At 34.5% G+C, this 17,824-nt stretch overlaps 3 protein-coding genes across 5 annotated transcripts; 1 reads left to right on the top strand and 2 right to left on the bottom strand.

Annotated features, from left to right (window-relative positions):
* Window positions 1–2,826: 2,826 nt before the first annotated feature.
* LOC122045745 (nicotinamidase 1-like) lies at window positions 2,827–6,458 on the bottom strand. Of its 2 annotated transcripts, XM_042606099.1 has the most exons (5): window positions 6,165–6,452; window positions 5,369–5,552; window positions 5,149–5,282; window positions 4,879–5,064; window positions 2,827–3,127 (listed from the first exon to the last, which is right to left on the bottom strand). In XM_042606099.1, the coding sequence occupies exons 1-5, from the start codon at window positions 6,321–6,323 to the stop codon at window positions 3,047–3,049; spliced, it is 744 nt and encodes a 247-aa protein (XP_042462033.1). In that variant the 5' UTR covers window positions 6,324–6,452; the 3' UTR covers window positions 2,827–3,046. The 2 variants fall into 2 exon arrangements, with proteins under 2 accessions (XP_042462033.1, XP_042462032.1); XM_042606098.1 differs by having other exon boundaries at window positions 4,879–5,282; window positions 6,165–6,458.
* A 2,923-nt stretch (window positions 6,459–9,381) lies between these two features.
* On the bottom strand, window positions 9,382–12,282 carry LOC122049158. The gene is made up of 6 exons (XM_042610591.1): window positions 12,162–12,282; window positions 11,269–11,341; window positions 10,879–11,193; window positions 10,692–10,774; window positions 9,821–9,914; window positions 9,382–9,733 (listed from the first exon to the last, which is right to left on the bottom strand). Exons 2-6 carry the CDS (start codon window positions 11,321–11,323, stop codon window positions 9,624–9,626), a joined length of 657 nt encoding a protein of 218 aa, XP_042466525.1. The 5' UTR covers window positions 11,324–11,341; window positions 12,162–12,282; the 3' UTR covers window positions 9,382–9,623.
* Window positions 12,283–12,527: 245 nt separating this feature from the next.
* LOC122045744 lies at window positions 12,528–16,735 on the top strand. 2 transcript variants are annotated; one of them, XM_042606095.1, is made up of 11 exons: window positions 12,528–12,649; window positions 13,913–13,989; window positions 14,179–14,254; window positions 14,345–14,417; window positions 14,496–14,547; window positions 14,621–14,682; window positions 15,135–15,198; window positions 15,323–15,380; window positions 15,457–15,543; window positions 15,965–16,058; window positions 16,403–16,735. In XM_042606095.1, exons 1-11 carry the CDS (start codon window positions 12,546–12,548, stop codon window positions 16,493–16,495), a joined length of 840 nt encoding a protein of 279 aa, XP_042462029.1. In that variant the 5' UTR covers window positions 12,528–12,545; the 3' UTR covers window positions 16,496–16,735. The 2 variants fall into 2 exon arrangements, with proteins under 2 accessions (XP_042462029.1, XP_042462030.1); XM_042606096.1 differs by having other exon boundaries at window positions 16,342–16,483.
* Window positions 16,736–17,824: the final 1,089 nt, after the last annotated feature.

The raw sequence follows: 17,824 nt of genomic DNA, 5'->3' as shown, positions 1-17,824 counted from the left end.
ATCGGCGAGATCTGACGTAGCAATCGATTGGGGAGTAAGCCCAATCGTTTGGAAACCCTAAATTGCGAAGTATAAGGTGATGACAAGGTTCAAACGCAATAACTCTTCACTGATTCTTCTCTGACTCTCACCGCTAGTTCTTGAAGGCTTTTAGAGCAAAGTGTTGCTACATTTCCAAGTATCAAGAGGTATTTCCAAACAAGAAGAGAGCAAGCTAAGGTTCATTATTGTAAATCTTGTAAGATTTCATTTATATTTACTTTTCTTTTCTTCTTATTGTATAGAGACTATTGTACGAAGTTTCTCCACCTTCGAATTGTTCCGAGAATGAGTGTTTTCATAGTGGAGAATGTGAACATGTATGGATCCTTGGATTAGTCACCACTTCTTGAAGTGAATACCAAGTAAATCCTTAGGGTGCGTTTGGTTCAAGTTATCATGTATAACCTTGGTTATGTGATTACCAGGTAATCACATAACCAAGGTTATGGGGAATAAAACATAACCAAATGTTGTTTGGTTCAATCTAGGTAATGTAACAAAAACATGTTTGTTTGAAGGTTTTAATGAATAACCTAGTTTAGTATTTTACTAGATTACTCTTAGTTACAAAACCAACTATACATAATAATAATATTATTATTATTATTATTATTATTTTTATTATTATTATTAGTATTAGTATTATTATTATTATTATTTAAACTCTATTCTATTTTACTATATTTTCACTTTCTTTATTTTAATATATATTTTTATTTTTTATTTTGTTTTTTTTTATGTTTTTTAATTTTAATTTTAATTTTAATTTTTTATATTTTTAAGTTTTTTTTTTATTTTTTTATTTTTTTATTTTATTTTTATTTTTATTTTTTAGGGGTTTTTACATTTTTCTATTTTGTAATGTTTTTTAACATTTTTTATTATTTTTTACTTTTTTAAATTTTTTACAGTTTTCCTTTTTTTTATTTTTTAATGTTTTTTTTATTTTTTAAAAAAATTTTAATGTTTTTTTTCTATTTTTTAGGTTTTTCTATTTTTTTATTTTTTTAAATTTTTTAAGGTTTTTTCTATTTCTTTTTATGTTTTTTTATTTTTTAATTTTTTTAATGATTTTTCTATTTTTTTTAATGTTTTTTTATTTTTAAAAAAAATATTACGTTTTTTTTATTTTTATTTTATTTTAAATATTTTTCTTTTTTTTTTTACATTTTACTTTTTTTCACATTTTTCTTTTATTCGAGGGTATTTTGGGTAAATAAAATCCGATAACCCCGGAATCAAGAAAAACATCAGTTTTCCGAGGTTTTCCGATTCCTGGTTGCATGCCCTTTCTCTGACATGTCGGGCATGAAATATTAATCGGGAATCATCGATTACCTAAACCAAACAGAATTTTTGTTGATAACCTTTGATGGATAACCAAGGTTATCAAGGATAACCCCCAACCAAACACACCCTTAGAGTTAGCATTAGAGAAGATTGTGTCATATTTTCCGCTACAAATCAATATCGTCGAAGTCAGATGAACTATTCATCCCCCCTCTAGTTTTGGAGTGTCCCAATATTATTTACGAAAGTTACTACCATTTCTATATTTGTGTGTAAATTGTAATCTAGGATCTACATTTTTAGATAATATCCTTCAAGTAAACTAAATAAGAACTATCGAGTACAGTCTTTCGATTGTAGTTGCCGCTAAACTCAATATATATATATATTCAGCTTAGATTAATTTTGAGATGGACTGTCCGATCTTATATTCTGACCATTAAATAAATCCAGAAAGCAAAATGACCCCTAATATGATGTCCCAACATCACTAGCTGTTCAAACACTATATATATGCATTACGTGAATTTTAAACCCAAATTGTTGAGAACATACCGTGTCACCTATCACCACAATAGGCCCGTGGGCTGCAACTCAATATTGATCTTTGCCTAAGTTGCGTAGCTAGAGTCTCTAATATTTAAGAGACAATTATAAACTCTGTATTTAAAAAGTAAAATGCTCTTATTTTAGAGTTAATCAATTGAAATTTCATTCTAAACAGCCAAACTTTTATTTGTTGGCTCGCAATGTGAACTCTAGATTTTATACTTCTCTCCCTTCTTTAATTTATACAAAGGAAAAAAAGTGATTTGAATAAGTTTTTTCCACCTCTAAAAAAAATATTCATAACGAATTTTAAAAAAAAAATACAGGTTTTCACTTGCTAATCCTGGAACTAGACAATCTTTCTCTTTGTTCGCCTACCAGGTAACATACAGAACCACTCTCATATTTACTACTTGTCTCATGTTTTAAAGAGTGATCTCATTAATAAAAAGTCTAATGCATTAATCTAACACAAACTCACATTTAATGTAACACAACATTCAAATTTAATATTAATACATTAATCCAACACAACTCGCATTAATGTAACACAACATTCAAATTTAATATTAAAATCTAACATTTTAACATCATCTATTAACTGACAATTTGATCTCCATATTAATGATAGCTGCAAATTATTATTTTAGATATTTGTATGGATGAAATCAATTTAGCTAACTTAATTCTCATTTGCAAATTGAAGCCAGTGAACTAAAACATAATCCAAACAACTGATTTAATTCAGGTAACATCAAAACAACAGTAATTTACATACATGATAATATCCATGTGAATGTATTACATTACCATTTTAATAAAAATTAAATATCCAATTACAGATTTTAGCATATAATTTAACCATTGTGATAAAATAGATTAATGGTAGACTTAAAAAAATCAAAATTGAAATAAAAATTATACTATTTGATGTATTCGCCCAAATGAAAAAACTAAGCTTGTAAGCATGGATGACTTTAAAAAGTGTCCTATAATTTACAAAGGTAGGTGGATGACAGAGCCACCAACCATGGCACAAAACATGTCAGTTGATAGTACAGCAAGCAACCATCAACACAATTAGTAAACGGCATGTTTATTAAGACCTTAGGACCATCCTTGCCAGGATTTACTTATTTGGGGATGCCAGGATACTTCCATCATTCTATGAACCGAAAGACACGTCATGAACAATCCTCGCTCCGCGCGACTTGGCCATGTAAAGTCCCATATGATGAAAAAGATCCTAAGGAATCGATCAAAGGTGAGTTAGTTTCATTTAAGACTGTTTAACAATTTCTTTGAGACAATTGGCCTAGAAACTTTAAGCCCAACTGATAATAATTCATTCACTGAAGCCTATCTATAACTTTTCTACATTAATTCCCGGTCAAAGTTCAAAGTTTTCCATCTTACTTCACTCACCAAACTCGTGACCTGTTGCATCAATTCAAAGCTGCTTTGTGGAACTAAACTAACTATATATAAAAAACAAAGGAAGGGTAGAACAATATGAGATTTCAAAATATTTAATAGCATAGCAGTTTTTTACCGAACCACGTAAGTTTAAAATTATCAAATTGCATAGGATAATTTCAAAAGATCAAATCACATACCCACTTCCCGTTTTACCCTTAATCAGTAGACTGATGTTAAATATCAGTCAAATCGATTTTTTTTAAAATCAATAAACTAATTTTTTTTACAAGTCGAATCGATCTCTCTGTGCCGAATTTTTGAAATTATCAACAGTGTTGTTGTATCAAAGTCGATTTTAGACAAAATCGATTAATAGACCAAACAACCTCGGATTAACATAAAACTAGTTCTTACGTGTTCAGTTAGTTTTTCTTATTATATTCATGTCCTCAAACATTAATTTGACCCAATATATTAAGAGCGATGATTTTTTGAACATAAATTAGATTTTTCGAATATATTTGCGTTCAAAAAATCACTGCTCTCAATATATTGGGTCAAATTGAAATTTGAGGATGTGAATATAATTAAGAGAAATAGACGAACACATAGGTGCTAGTTTTATGTCAATCCGAAATTATTTGGTCAATTAGCCGATTTTGGGTTGATGGACCAAACAATTACGGATTGACATGAAACTAATTCATATGTGTTCGTCTAGTTCTCCTAATTATATCTATGCCCTCAAACTTTAATTTATATTAAAAAAAACACTGCTCTTAATATATGAGTCAAATTAATGTTTGAGGAGATGAATAAAATCAAGAGAACTAGACGAACACATAAGAACTAATTTCATATCAATCCAAAATTATTTGGTCTATCAACCAGTTTTACCTAAAATCAACTTTGATACAACAACATTGTTGATAACAAGCAAATCAATAGACTGATTTGTTCAAAAATTTGAAAATTTGGTACACACATAAATTGATTTGACCAATAAAAAAAATCATTCGACTGATTTTTAAATAGAAATCGATTCGACTTATTTTTAACACTAGTCGACTGATTAAGGGTACAACAAGAACTGAATGCATAATTTAGTCATTTGGAAACTATCCGACGTAATTTGATAATTTTAAAATTTTACTTATGTGGTTCAATAAAAAACGGGTAGCCTAAAGCTATTGCATCATGGGGCCCAGCTTGTAAAACTTGAGGTGTGGTGCGGCGTTTTTCAAGTCGTCTCTGTCATGGTTTCATGGTGGGAACAATTTTTTAAGGTCTTAGTCCAATCCCCATCCTTAGGAAGTAATGAGCAAATGAATAGGACAGAAAAAGTAGAAGATTCCTTTTAAACTATTCTCTCATGGTAGGCCATAGTACTTCAGTGATAGATAAAAAGAATGGACTGCAATGCATTAGTGGCAGTCGTCATCATTCAAGATTTTCCTAAACATGAGCCAAAGATTTTATTTACTAATGTCATGGAATATTTTGTTTCTCAAGAAATCAAAAAGAAATTATCCTTTATTTACTTGTGTGTGTTTAAAGTCCAAATGTAAGAGTTAAAACCTGGGGATGGGCCAAAGCACCCTTCATATTTCTTGCAACTTGAACTGGAAGATCATATGTTGCACAGCCTTTTGAATACACCACAATATCTTCTAATGGCGGAACGAGACCTATATTTCTAGCAGAGAGCGTGCCGCATACGAAGTCTAACACACAGACGTCTGTGCATATCCCTACCACCAAAACCTGCACAGAGAAATTCACAAGAAATATGATCGAAACCAGAAGTAAACTTCCTCCTACACATCGAGTTTTATAGAGCTCACTCACAGTTTTTATCTCGTATTTTTTCACCCAATTTGAGAACACATTGGACCCATCCTTCTCTATTGAGCCAATGAATCCATTGATGCAATCTTTCCGTCTCGCAGTGAGATTTGGGCTCTTCTCCAGCCACTCGAGAGCTTCAGGATTTCATAAAATTGAGTATAGACCTAACAGACATCTTCGGCACAATCTATTCAGAGAGGGTAAAGGTACAGAGTGATACCAGGGACTAAGTTTTCTTCGCCCGAACCGATTATACAATGAGGTGGATAAGGAGGCTCAGGCTTATCGGGGTAATGTGTGTCGAGGAAAGCAAAGATAGGCCAGTTTCGATCGGAGAAGATCTTGGCTAATTTAGCAGCCTCCTCCACCATAGTTTCTATCTGTTCATTAGGCTCGGTTGGAGCCTTATTTGCAAATTCGGATAAAAGCTATTCAGAATGATTCTTCAGCAAACAAAAAAGTATCTAACAATTAGGAATTCAAAGATTTAACTACCATTTGGTTTATAAAATCCCACCCGAAAAAATATTAGCACATCATGTTTATAAAAAAAAACTCAAAATTGACCATAAATTTGTAGTCTTACAGCAATCTTAGAGAGAAAAAAACAACAAAATTCTTGGTATCAGATGTTGAAAGTCATGTTTTCATACTTCAGAAGAACACGACAGATCGAAAAAGGACAAAACACCACTTGATTGAACAAAAGATGAAATTGAAATCTAAAGCAAGTATAAGAAAACAACCTCAGCAACTTTCACGAAAGAATATCGGGAATCAAAACCAAAGAAAGCTTAAGGAGAGATCTGAGAAATATTTCTCTTTGTATCAAACGAAAACTAGTGAAGCAGAAACGAAAAATGAAGGACAGAAAAAACTTCACGAAAAGAGGAAAAAATACTAGATCCAAACTTCACCAAGAAGAAGAAAAAGGGAGAGAGGTCGCAGCGCTTTTGCGAGAAATACCGAAATCGATCGAATCCGGAAAGGAAATCGAGCGAAGGGAGGAGACTCACGAGATTTCCAGCGCCGACGGTGCAGAAGCCGTTGACGATGTCGACTAGGACGAGGCCGACGGTCCTTCCGGCATCCGCCGCCAGGTGTAGGACATCGCCGTCGCCCCCCAACGGCACCGCCAACCTCAACGCGTCGATCTCTCGCGTCTCCGATCCCATCCTTCCTCCCAATCTCTACTCGTTATCGGATCTACGGTTGGCTGCGAACTAACCTGGGCGGGGGGAAGAAGAAGAGGTCCAGGCGGAAGGAACGCAGAAAGCGTGAGATATCGTCACCTCTTCAAGCCGCGAGCGTGACTAGTGGGCCGGGATCCGGTCACCGTCCAGGGAAGGAAACACATTTTCGCACCGTTTAGGAAAAGTTTATTTTACCCCCTAAACTTACGTTTATTTTTTAAACAACGTCCTAAGATTTTGAAAAATAGATGCATGACTTCATTTATTCTTCTTAGATGGGAAATTAAACAAAAAAAGGGGGGAAACTTAAAACAGCATTTGTTAAGTTTTATTCCCAAATTAGAATATTGTTATAACAGTTTGATTCCCAGAAAATGGAGAATATTCATGTTTGGTTAAATAGAAAATGATATTATATTTAAAATCATGTTAATTATCTAATTGATGTTTAGTGGTCTCTCATTTGATATCATGATATGTGTTTGTTTATTTATCATTTTGTATTATCCTTCTAAGTTATTTAATAATATTTTTTAAAAAATGGGTTAAGGTCAAGTGTCTAAGCTAAATGCAGACACAGTGCTAAGGATATCGAGATTACTATTTTTTTTTTATCTCTAATCTTCCCAAATTGTTAGTGTAAATATACAATAGGGTTGAAATCTAGTGCTGAAATCCCTTATTAAGTTTGTAAATTTAATTTTGTGCCTCTAGGACATAGTCGAGTTGGTCACCATCATACGGTAGATTAGTAGAAATGGACAATGGTCGTTGGTAAAAATAAGATCATGTGTTAGCTTAATCTGTTTATGATTTATCTCTTTACATATAGTTGTGGTGCTGGTCATGTAAGACATATGAGGTATGACCTTTTATAGAAAAAATAATTTAATTTGGTGAATTCTAAAGCTTCACGAATAACCTGAATGTCACATAATTATCATTGTCTTTGTGTTATTCATATAATTTGATGATCCTGTGAAGAAGTAATAGGCGCAGATCGTTCATAGAGATGAATTACAGATCATACAGGGACCACGCCCTATTTATAGCATTGAACCCAATTTTATTATTAGACCATTAATAATAGCGGAACGGGTTAACAGACTCTACACACATAAACTCGCATCCAATAACATAAACCATAATTAACCTTAATTAGATCACTTCATGGCATAAAATAACATGTAAGTTCACCGAGATAAAATCCAACCATAAAAACTAAGAAACAACAATAAAAAAATTTGATAATCTCAATTAGTCTCATTGACTATTCTTGGGGTGACCGGCCCGACCCCACGAAAATTTTCCACCGGCCACAAAGATAAATTGGGAAGCGCACGCGGCGACAAACCCAAAAGTCCATCATCCTTTGATTGTGCCCCCATTTGGAGAAAAAATTCTTACAAATACGTCATAATTGAGATTCAAACCATGAATACCTAGGTAACAACTTGAATGTCTTACCACGGCACCATATCCCAGGGACAATAAAAAACCAACAACAAGCATGCATGGAGAAGTGTTTTGTTATGCAAGCAATATGACAGTATTCAGTGCAAGAGGAACTTTCCCAACCAGCAAATTCAATTAATCTTCTCTTAGCTTAAGCTCTCTAGCACAGTGGAATCAAAGAAAGAGAGTGAAAAAATTTAGATGTGGGAAAAACTGTGTGAAAGTATTCCACTGTCTCTGAGAAAGTACCTTTGGAATTAACATCTGGAGCAGCTTAGAAGGGGGAAGGAAACACCTCTGGCCACAATTCCATTTTCCTTGCATGTGACCTCCTACCCAAAAGCACATAAACAACTCTAAGATGTCCTAGATGAACCGGCCCCCAATCTCAGTTAAGAACAATGCATTGATGTAGATTTTTTTAGAGGAAGCCTGATTGCAGTATTAAAGGACTAAAAAATAACTAGTTGGTGATTTGGGTTACTAGGATAAATAGGCGGGAAGTATCATTGTTTGCAAAATTGCAATATGAATTCTAAGATCATATTATCCTACGATCCGAAAGCACTGAATCGATCTGCGATTGAGTTTTGTAGTGGAATCAGAGCAAGATCACATAGAAGTGCCACCAGGATCATATAGGATCAATGAGATTGGTACGATTCTATGATCTTACTACTCTATACTTTGAGATAGTATAACTTTTGACTCAGATTGACCACGGGATACACAAATATCAAATCAAAGTTCGTTTAGAGATATACATTTATTACAGATGTAACCACTCAGTCTAGGTCCAAAAAGAATATCATTTAAAGTTTTTTGGAAACTTCGACCAATTTTTGTCATTGTATTAGAATTATTTTCATATTTTGCATCGATAGGGTTTGGAGACTATTTAAAGTTTAGTTGATATTCGGTAATTTTGATTGTCATGAATATTTCTTTGTTCCTTTCCCCAAATTACGAGTTTTGGATATTTATTTTCTGATATTCTGTTGAATCAATAGGTCTTTAAAACATTATTTATAACATTCGTGTTCGAATAAGAAGACTCATCATTTCTATCCTTTGTGAAAAGCACAAGGATGCAACAAATATGATAGTAAGAAAACAAAATTGAAGAAATTCATGTTTGATTGTTAGTTGTAATTAGTTGTTTCTCATTTGATATCATCATTTATCCTCGTGTTATCTTTCTAAGTTATTTTATAACGTTTAAAGTGATAAGATTAAGTAGATAAGCTAAAATGTACTAACTATTTATTTTGATTTAGTATTTCCTAAGATAGACGGAGAGTCTTGATACAATGATAAAATTGTTAGCATGTGACCTTGTGGTCACGAGTTCGAGTTGTAGAGATAGTTTCTTGTTATACAGAGTAAGATAAAAGTACAATAGACCCAATATGATCCTTCATCCACTGGCCTATCCTTTTAGTATCTTCCTAAGATAAAATTTCAACCCCTTGATAAATCAAGCATCAAAGTTAGTTTAACAAAAAGAAATGATTTTTCTTTTTGCGAAAGAAACATCCACCGAGTTCATCTAATCCGGAAAAAAAACTATGGACATTGCATAAAATGATGAGGTGAATGTAATTAGGGAAATTTACTTCTGTTAGGAGGCATCGAATGATGCATAATCTTCAACATGGCACGACAAGTTATACACAAGAATACAAACACCACGCCCTACTTTTGAACAAGCTTTTAGTCGGATATTATAAAATCTAAGAAACAATAATCATGGAGAGGTCTTTTGATCTGCAAGCAAGATAATGCATTGTTCATTGCAAGAGGAACTTTCCCAACCAGCAAGTTTAGTTAATCTTCACTTAGCTCAAGCTCAAGCTCAAGCACAGAGGAATTCCCAAAGAATGGGAGTTGATGATTCCCAGAGTCAGAACCAAAAAGACCATCAATTTCTTCGCAATCTGAAAACATTGAAAGTGTTTCGGTGTGGAAAATCATGTGAAAAATATGCTCCAAAGGACAAAACATATTCCACTCTAAGAAAATACCTTTGGAATTGACACTTGGACCAGATTTGATGGTCGAAGGAAGCACCTCTGGCTCCAATTCCATCTTCCCTGCATCGTTGTCCAGAGGGACTTCCTGCCCAAAAGCACATACACAACCGTAAGATGTCGAACAGCATCCCAATTTCAGTTAAGAATAATGCATTGATGTAGATCTATTTGGAGGAAGCCTGATTGCAGTATTAAAGGATTAAAAAAGAAATAGTGGGTGGTTCGGGGTTCCTATTTACGTTTTAAATATGCATTTCTCAATCATTTATGTGAAATGCAGAGACAACTTTAACTGGGATATAGAGGCAGGCAGTACACCAGATAACATTTAACTTGGTTAAAGAGATATACTCCAACTATGTTGTGCATTCAACGAGTCCAATTCGCAGCCTCATTAAAGAATGTAGCAGTGTTTTTGTTACAAACAAACATTTGTTGTTTGTTCCTTTAAGTGAATGATTGATCCATCCGCATCGTCAGATGTCAAATAATAATCCCTGACAACATTTTTTCAAGTCATACTAGATCTAAACAAGCTTATGTTCTGGTGGCTATGCCCAACATCAAAAGGTCTATGGGTCATTATCCCTAAGAACAGAAGACTCGTCATTTCTATCCATTGTGAAAGCACAAAGACACAACCAATATGATAGCAAGAAAACAAAGTTGAAGAAATGATCAGTACATTTGAGCTTCATTTTAGAAAATTCAATCTTTTAATGCTTGCAAAACTACACTAAATTTCTTGGCCTTGAGGAGTCATCATCTATTATCTAGACTATATTGGTAAAATAACTATTAATAAAGGCACTGACTAGATGTTGATCGAGGAACTGTTCAGTAACAAACCCAAGCCACATACCTTCACCCGCAAACCAAGATCATAGGAATCATTTAACCATTCATGTAAGGTAGCCATAACCTTGTGAACTTTCTTTTTAACACCTGTTGAAAGGTTATCGGAGACATAATTGCCAGTAACTAGAATTAGCACCTAAACAATTATTGGAAATTCTAGGAACAAAAACGTTTATGGATAGAGGATATACGCTCTTCTTCAGTATCTTTTTGTAGCTTTTGCATATTGTTTCCTGAGAAGTGCATCTGCTCGATTCCTTCTTTAGCCCACTGATGGCATTTTCTCATTTCCTCATTGGTAAGGAAAGAACTCTTGGCAGCATATTTGATGGGCTGACGACCAAGTACTGAAGACTTGTCCTTCAGAGATGAGGCAGATTTGTCCTTCAGAGACGAGGCCTTCCATGGACCAGAAACTGGAGGTTTACCAGTGTTTGAAAGATCACCCAGTGCCTTTCTGGCTTGCTGACCAGCCTTAGTAGGCTTTGGACGAGCAACATCCTTCTCTGCAAGATGCATCTCTTGTTAGAAATAGTGGTTTCCACAGATCGAAACCTTTTAAATAGATATTCAAGCTTTACCTATACGGCTGTGAAGATTCTCGTGTTGAATGACGACAGGTGGTCGATGAGCCATTGTTCAAAATCAAGATTTCTGTATTGGCATTCGGCAAATTAGAACGAGTAAAATTTAGATGAAAATAATTCAGTTGGCAGCTTAATTAAACAAAAGAATTGTACTTAGAATAAGCAACTGGGCACAAAAACCAGTTTCTCCAACCAAACAAACACAAGAAAAATTTCCCAAAAGAACTCAGAAATCTTGTCTACTGTAAACGCTGACTACCACCCTTATGGACATAAATAGGTTAGAAAACAAGCTTTAGTAACAAAATCAAGAGAGAAAATTAGGTTACTGCAATTCTTCATTTTGATAGAAAAAACATAACTGCTAATGAATTTCCCATCATCCTTTCCAATCTAATTCCAAAAGGAAGCAATTATGAATTCTCGATTGGTGATCTGGTTTAGAGCTCCTAAACAATGATTCACTGAGAACAGACATGAAATCGGAAGTATAAAATCCAAATTAGACGATATGAAAAGAGATCAAATAGAACTCCATTAGCAGATTTTCCACCAGATCAGTGAGGAAAACATAATTTCTTTAGAAGATTTGCGCATCAAGATACGGAAACCAATTTGACACTAATCTTTCAGGCCGTTCCTCAAAGCTACACGCTGATCCAAACCCATCGGTAATTGGTATAAACCAGGCTAAGGTGTTCGAAAAAAAAAGACCAAAATTTCGAAACAAGTGTATGATCAAGAAGGTCTCGGATAAAAGAACGCCATCGAAAAGATAGAAATCACAGAGGAACAAGATACTCCACGAATCTCCACACGACACAATGATCAGTTAGACGCCGAAAGAACAAATGGACGCCAAAGGGGACAGGATACTCAGTGATTACCTGCCAGAAAGTTCGTCGCAATACGAGAGCAGATGGCGAAAACCCTAATTCCGCTTTCTCTTTGAAGACGGAGAGCGAGAGTAAGCCCAACGGTCGAAAAAAAAGCGATAACGAGTGGGACGAAAGACCGTTTGCATTTTAAACACTCATTTTAGCACGCGACCTCCACGTCCATGCAAAAGGATTTTTTTTATTATTATTTTAATTATGGTCAATTTCAATTTGATCCTGGTTACTTCGGCCCGGCCCGGCCCAGAATTAGGTCCTAAACATGATAACAGATGGTTCGGAGTCCGGCTTAACTTGGGCTAGAGCCGGCCCAATTTCCCTCGGCGGACCGGATCTATTTCTCTGCTCGAAATCTAGACTACACATCTCGGCAAGATGGGGAATAGCTGCTGCGATCTCGCTCGTCATGCACCCTACTGGAGCCTATGGCTATGGATCCTCCTAGACTTCAGCTTCCCTTCTTCAATCCGCGCAATTCGGTGAGTGTTCATCTAATTGATCCAATTGACCCTGAAGACTCTTAGTATTCTGTGGTTGTTATAAAAATTGATTTTGGGGGGTTTTTTTTAATCGATTTTTAGTCATTTCGGAGACCTAGGGCACGTGAGAATCTTTGCGTTACTCAGGTAGATGGAAGATTAAGTTGATATAGATGAGGCAGACAGTGTTGATGAAAAGAATTGTCACTCCGTGTCTTTGTTTTCTTGGTGTGAACATAATTTTGGGCATGTTACACGAGCTTGAAGGAATTGGAAAGCTTGCCTACCTATATTTATGGTTCTAGAATAGGCAATTTTGGTACCGAGCATAGATTTTACTTCGCTTTAGGTGCCTTTTTTTTTTTTCAGGTTTCTTGAGTTAAAACGTCTTTTTTATGCATAATAATATGCTAGTATATAGTTGTCTTAGAACTGCTTGAGATCTACTTGGTTAATTTACAGTTGCTGTTTGTTTTCCACCTTATTCTAGAACATTTGTTGGATCAAGCCATTACGCTATAGCAGATTCACTGCCTCTATATACGCTTGTTTTCAACCGACTTATATTAAATACTAGCAAACTGGGTTCTAAATCTGAGAGAGTGAGCAACCTAAGGTTTCCAGTGCTATCTGAGTAAAAAAATAAAGTATGTTATTCTCTCCTGTTGAATCTCTTTTGAAACTGTTCTATATGGAGGATTTCTTCACAGAATGCTAGTTGCAAAATTGCCCCTTCCATCAGTTAGTCTTATTCAGCAATCTAAAGTTCCTTTCTAAATGGTGCATATTTTTCTATGTAGAAATACCGACACACAACATAAATTGAACTAATGAAAATGACCAAGTTAAATAATTCATCAAAAATGCTCTTATTTTGGTGGAAAAGTCATGGTGCTCCTGTCTAAGAGATTTCAAGTTTGGCTGCAGAATGTTTCTTTTTTTTATAATGTCAAGAATGTACCATGTAGAATCTTTCCAGCAACGGAGATAATGTGTAATATAATTCTTTTTAAAGTAACACTTTCTTCTAACAACTACCATTTCATTATTGGCTTGTCTGGTATATAATATTTCATTACCTGCCCTCTATTTGGAGTTCCATTCAACTTTAGATGTGTGTAAAGAAAATTAACAAGAGTGTTTAAATTTTGTGTTCAAAATACTTTCAACTAGAATATTCCATCACAATTTTGTAAAATTCCCGTAGCTGTAGTGGAATAAGAGTGAAATCCAGATGCTGATTTTGTTTGAAACTCATCCTAGGAAGGATATCGGTCTCGTGGAGAATCCTGTTTGCAGGAATACTGTCCAGGGGCGTTACTTATTATCAGATGATAATGGTATGATTTTGGATTTTTTTTTTCATTTTTTAAATTCTGGTTTCTTGGTGCTGCTTCATGCCTATGGTATGTTAGTACAAGGCTCTCATCCTTTTCAGCTGTCATTCTTTCAAGTGTTTCATCCTCAATGTTGTTGATTCAGTGAGATATTGATTTTTCTTCAGTAATTAAACATTGGAAATTGTGCAGGATATGTATGTACTGCCCTTTCCGTTAATTCATGGACCCGGTGCTGTCCCTCTAAGGGGGACCGATTTTCTTGTCAGTGAGTTTTCTCTTTGAACTGTATTCATAATGCTATGATCAACTGTCCTCAAAATAAATCACATTCTGAACTCAATATTGCAATTTGCAGGGGCTGCAACCTTGTTTCACATTGTTGCAATTCATATGAGTACTGTGTATCATGCTGCTTAGATCCATCAAGGGTTACTTCCTACCTTTTGAATGTTTTCTGACCTTTTTTAAAAAATTTGAAAGTTTGATTCATCCCATTTTCTCTACAGACTGAAAAAGCTATGGCTTTGAAGGTGAAAATTGCTAAACCAATCACATCAGGTAAAACTGTGTAGGTTTGTTGAGAAGAGATTTCTTCTTGTTTATTCATTCTCTTGTTCTTCCTCTCTTTTAGGAACTTATTCTAGTGTGTTTGATTTCTGTGCTGGAATATGCCGTCATAACTCTGCAAGTGTGGTAATGCTCTCACTGGCCTTTTCTTCTTCTATGTCTACCAATTTCATTGGTGACTATGGCATTGTCTATGAAAAATGAAACTTATAAGAAGAATTTATAAAAGGTTATTACCATAAAACATGTTCATCAGGTAAGTTTTTTGTGCTTTAACAAAATCTTTGTTGTCTAAAAAAACTTGAAGGAAAGATATTTATCGTGGGCATAAACATCTTGGTCTTCTAGATTCTCCTGGTTGGCTTTCGATCGGAAAGTTATCATATCAAATATCGGCTATAGATATCTATCCTTGCTGGTGTAGTGACTAGCACAAGCATGACATGAAGTAGATTTATAGATTGCGTAGAATTGTTGTCATGCATATGAACAACCTGATGGCTGTGACTCAGTGATGAACGTTAATCAATGATCCTGCCTTTGGCTTGCGGTATTTATCCAGTGGACTTTCTGTCTAGGTTCATGAGAATGCCTATGCAAGTGAGTTCCACCACTGTTTTTCACTACAATCAAATTCTACAGGTACTAGTAAACCTTTATCCTGATACACATCTGTTTATTACATCATATTGCAACAAAGAAAACATTTTTGCTTCGAGGATATCATTGCTGTCACATATTGATTTACAAGCAATCTTTAAATCAGGGAACACAGAGCCCAATTCTGAAGCAAGATTATCTGGTATCGACGTTGTTGTCGGAAGGTAATTGTACTTCGATTTCTGTGTATGCTTGTCATTTAGTATGACACTTGTTATGCATAAATCTATTTGGAAATAGGCTCGGAGAATCTTGTAATGCAGTTTGCAGTTCAAGAGGGAAAACATGTGTTCCAAACAGACTTTTGCTTCTAAATAGATGTGATATGTAAGTCTTTTTCTTTTGAGAAACTCGATTATATGCTCGTACATCTTCTATTCTTATCTCTGGTCTCGATGGTATTAATGATGTCAAAAGTCACTGAATCTTGTAGGAACATAGGAGTCAATAAAAGGCAACCTAACCATATATTCTGCATATTACTATCTTTACTAATACTGCCAATTTGTGAATGCTTTTAGGCCTTTCTCATTATCAGATTTCAAATGATCCATTAGATTTAGACAGTCACTAGATGTGTTTGATAGCATGCCACTAAATGTTAGATCTCTCGGCGAAGTCAAGGTTCAGCATTCTACCTAGGATGTATTTAGCACGAATTGTCACAGTTCTTTGATTCGTTAAGCAATCATGATCAAATAGTTAGGCTCAGAAAGATACTAACAGTATTTTATTCGATTCTAACCAGTTTGCAGAAATATATGAACTGTAAGGGTGGATGTTTCGCAAGCATTGGGTCAGATCAACCTGCAGAAGTTGTTGAAGATGCACCCAAGAACATGGTATAGAATAATTTATTTTCGCATTGAATGATGTGTTCTTCATACTAAATTTTCTTAACTGAAATTATCGAAATTAAGTTTTCTTATGGGAATATTCACCTAATGATCTTGTTACATGTGGATCTTTGTGATGCATGCATTTGAATGAAGAGCTAGTATAAACATGAGATGTTTGTTGCTGATTTCATGTAGTATGCCTTTTGATCAATTTTACATGTTTCCCTTATTTGTCTTCGATAATTTTTTCTTGAATTTGCATTTGTTTTCATGTTTATCGTATCAGACAAGGTTCTAGTACCATGAAGGTTAAAGCCGAATGACCAAGGTATGAATTGTTCTTGCAGAACCCAGGTGCATGCTTGTACACTCAAACAGAGTCTTTAGTTTCATGTGATGGCTCACATCAACAAACCAAGAGGCTTTGCCCGTGCGCATGATGGCATCACTCGCGATACTGACAGTGAACAATCCCAGATGAAACTACAGTTGGATCTTGAAAATTTACAGAGTTGAAAGATGTTCCATAACCTTTTTGCAAAAGCTGGCGGTTTTGATTTCTCTGGATGTAGTCATCAGGTATGAAACTGGCTATCGCTTCCGATACTGATAATTGTCTGTCGCCTGTATTTTGCCTGCACAATACAAATTTTTGCTGCCTTCTTACCTTTGAGATTTCACTATTGTCTCCCGAAAACTCATCTTCCCCCAAAACACACCTTTTGATTACAAGGGATCGATCATTGTAGCTATTTCTGCAAGTCTCTGTGTTTAAAATCATTTGATTGTTTTTTATCAATAGTTATGATTTAATGTCTATTACTATCCAAACTTTATAAATAGAGAGTTCATTTTATTATTTCCATACATATCTTCTTTACTCTTATTCTCAATTTCGTATTCTCTACACGTTTTCGACTCCAAGTCTTCATTTCTACGCACATTCGTTGTCAACTTTCAACTTCAATGGAAGGAGACTATGGAGGTTCATTATCTCGATGTCAAAGGGAGAAGAAAATAGTGAATCCGCACAAGGACCCTAACATTCAATCTATTGATGATGAGACCAAGCAACTTCCAACATTTGAAACACAAGAAAGTAATGATGTAATTATTTTTAAGGTTTGGAAAATTCCTCATTTAAAATTTTTTATTTTCACTAAATATTTTAAGAAGATCACCCTTCTGTCAAGATAATTATATGTAAAATATAAGTACTGCAAAGTTTCTTATAAATTCTTAGTTGGTGACAGCTTTAGGTCGTTGAAATAACACGTAGAAATGAAGCATCCGATGAAATATGGATTAGATTATTTTCAAACACAATTATTTAGATTTTCTTCAACTAGTAGTAGTACTTATTTTGATTTATTTTTATATTCTGATAATAAATTAAGAGAATCATTAGTGAAGTTATTTTTGTAGAATATTTTTTTTAGTTTTGGTAGAGTTGTCAATTTGGATTGATCCTATCGGATTGGTCCGTTTCGCCAAACAATTTAAGCGAGCTAGGTTGGAATTCTATCAACCCAAGCTCGTTGTGGGTCGACCCGCTTAGGCCCGCGATCTGCATGGGTCAGCCAGCCACAAGCTTGGGTTGGTCCACGGGTTGAGAAATGCATGTAAATAAAGTTTTATGTCAATTTATTATTTTTTATTATAATGCATGTAAATATAGTTTTATGTCAATTTATTATTTTTTATTATAATTTTGAAATAAAAATAGTACTTTTTATCAAACATGAGTATTCATTTGTGTCCATTTATAT

This window comes from Zingiber officinale, chromosome 2B (genome assembly GCF_018446385.1).
Source record: "Zingiber officinale cultivar Zhangliang chromosome 2B, Zo_v1.1, whole genome shotgun sequence".
In the NCBI taxonomy this organism is placed as follows: Eukaryota; Viridiplantae; Streptophyta; class Magnoliopsida; order Zingiberales; family Zingiberaceae; genus Zingiber; species Zingiber officinale.
Note: the sequence above shows the minus strand (reverse complement) of the source record. Positions and strands in the feature narration are given on the sequence as shown.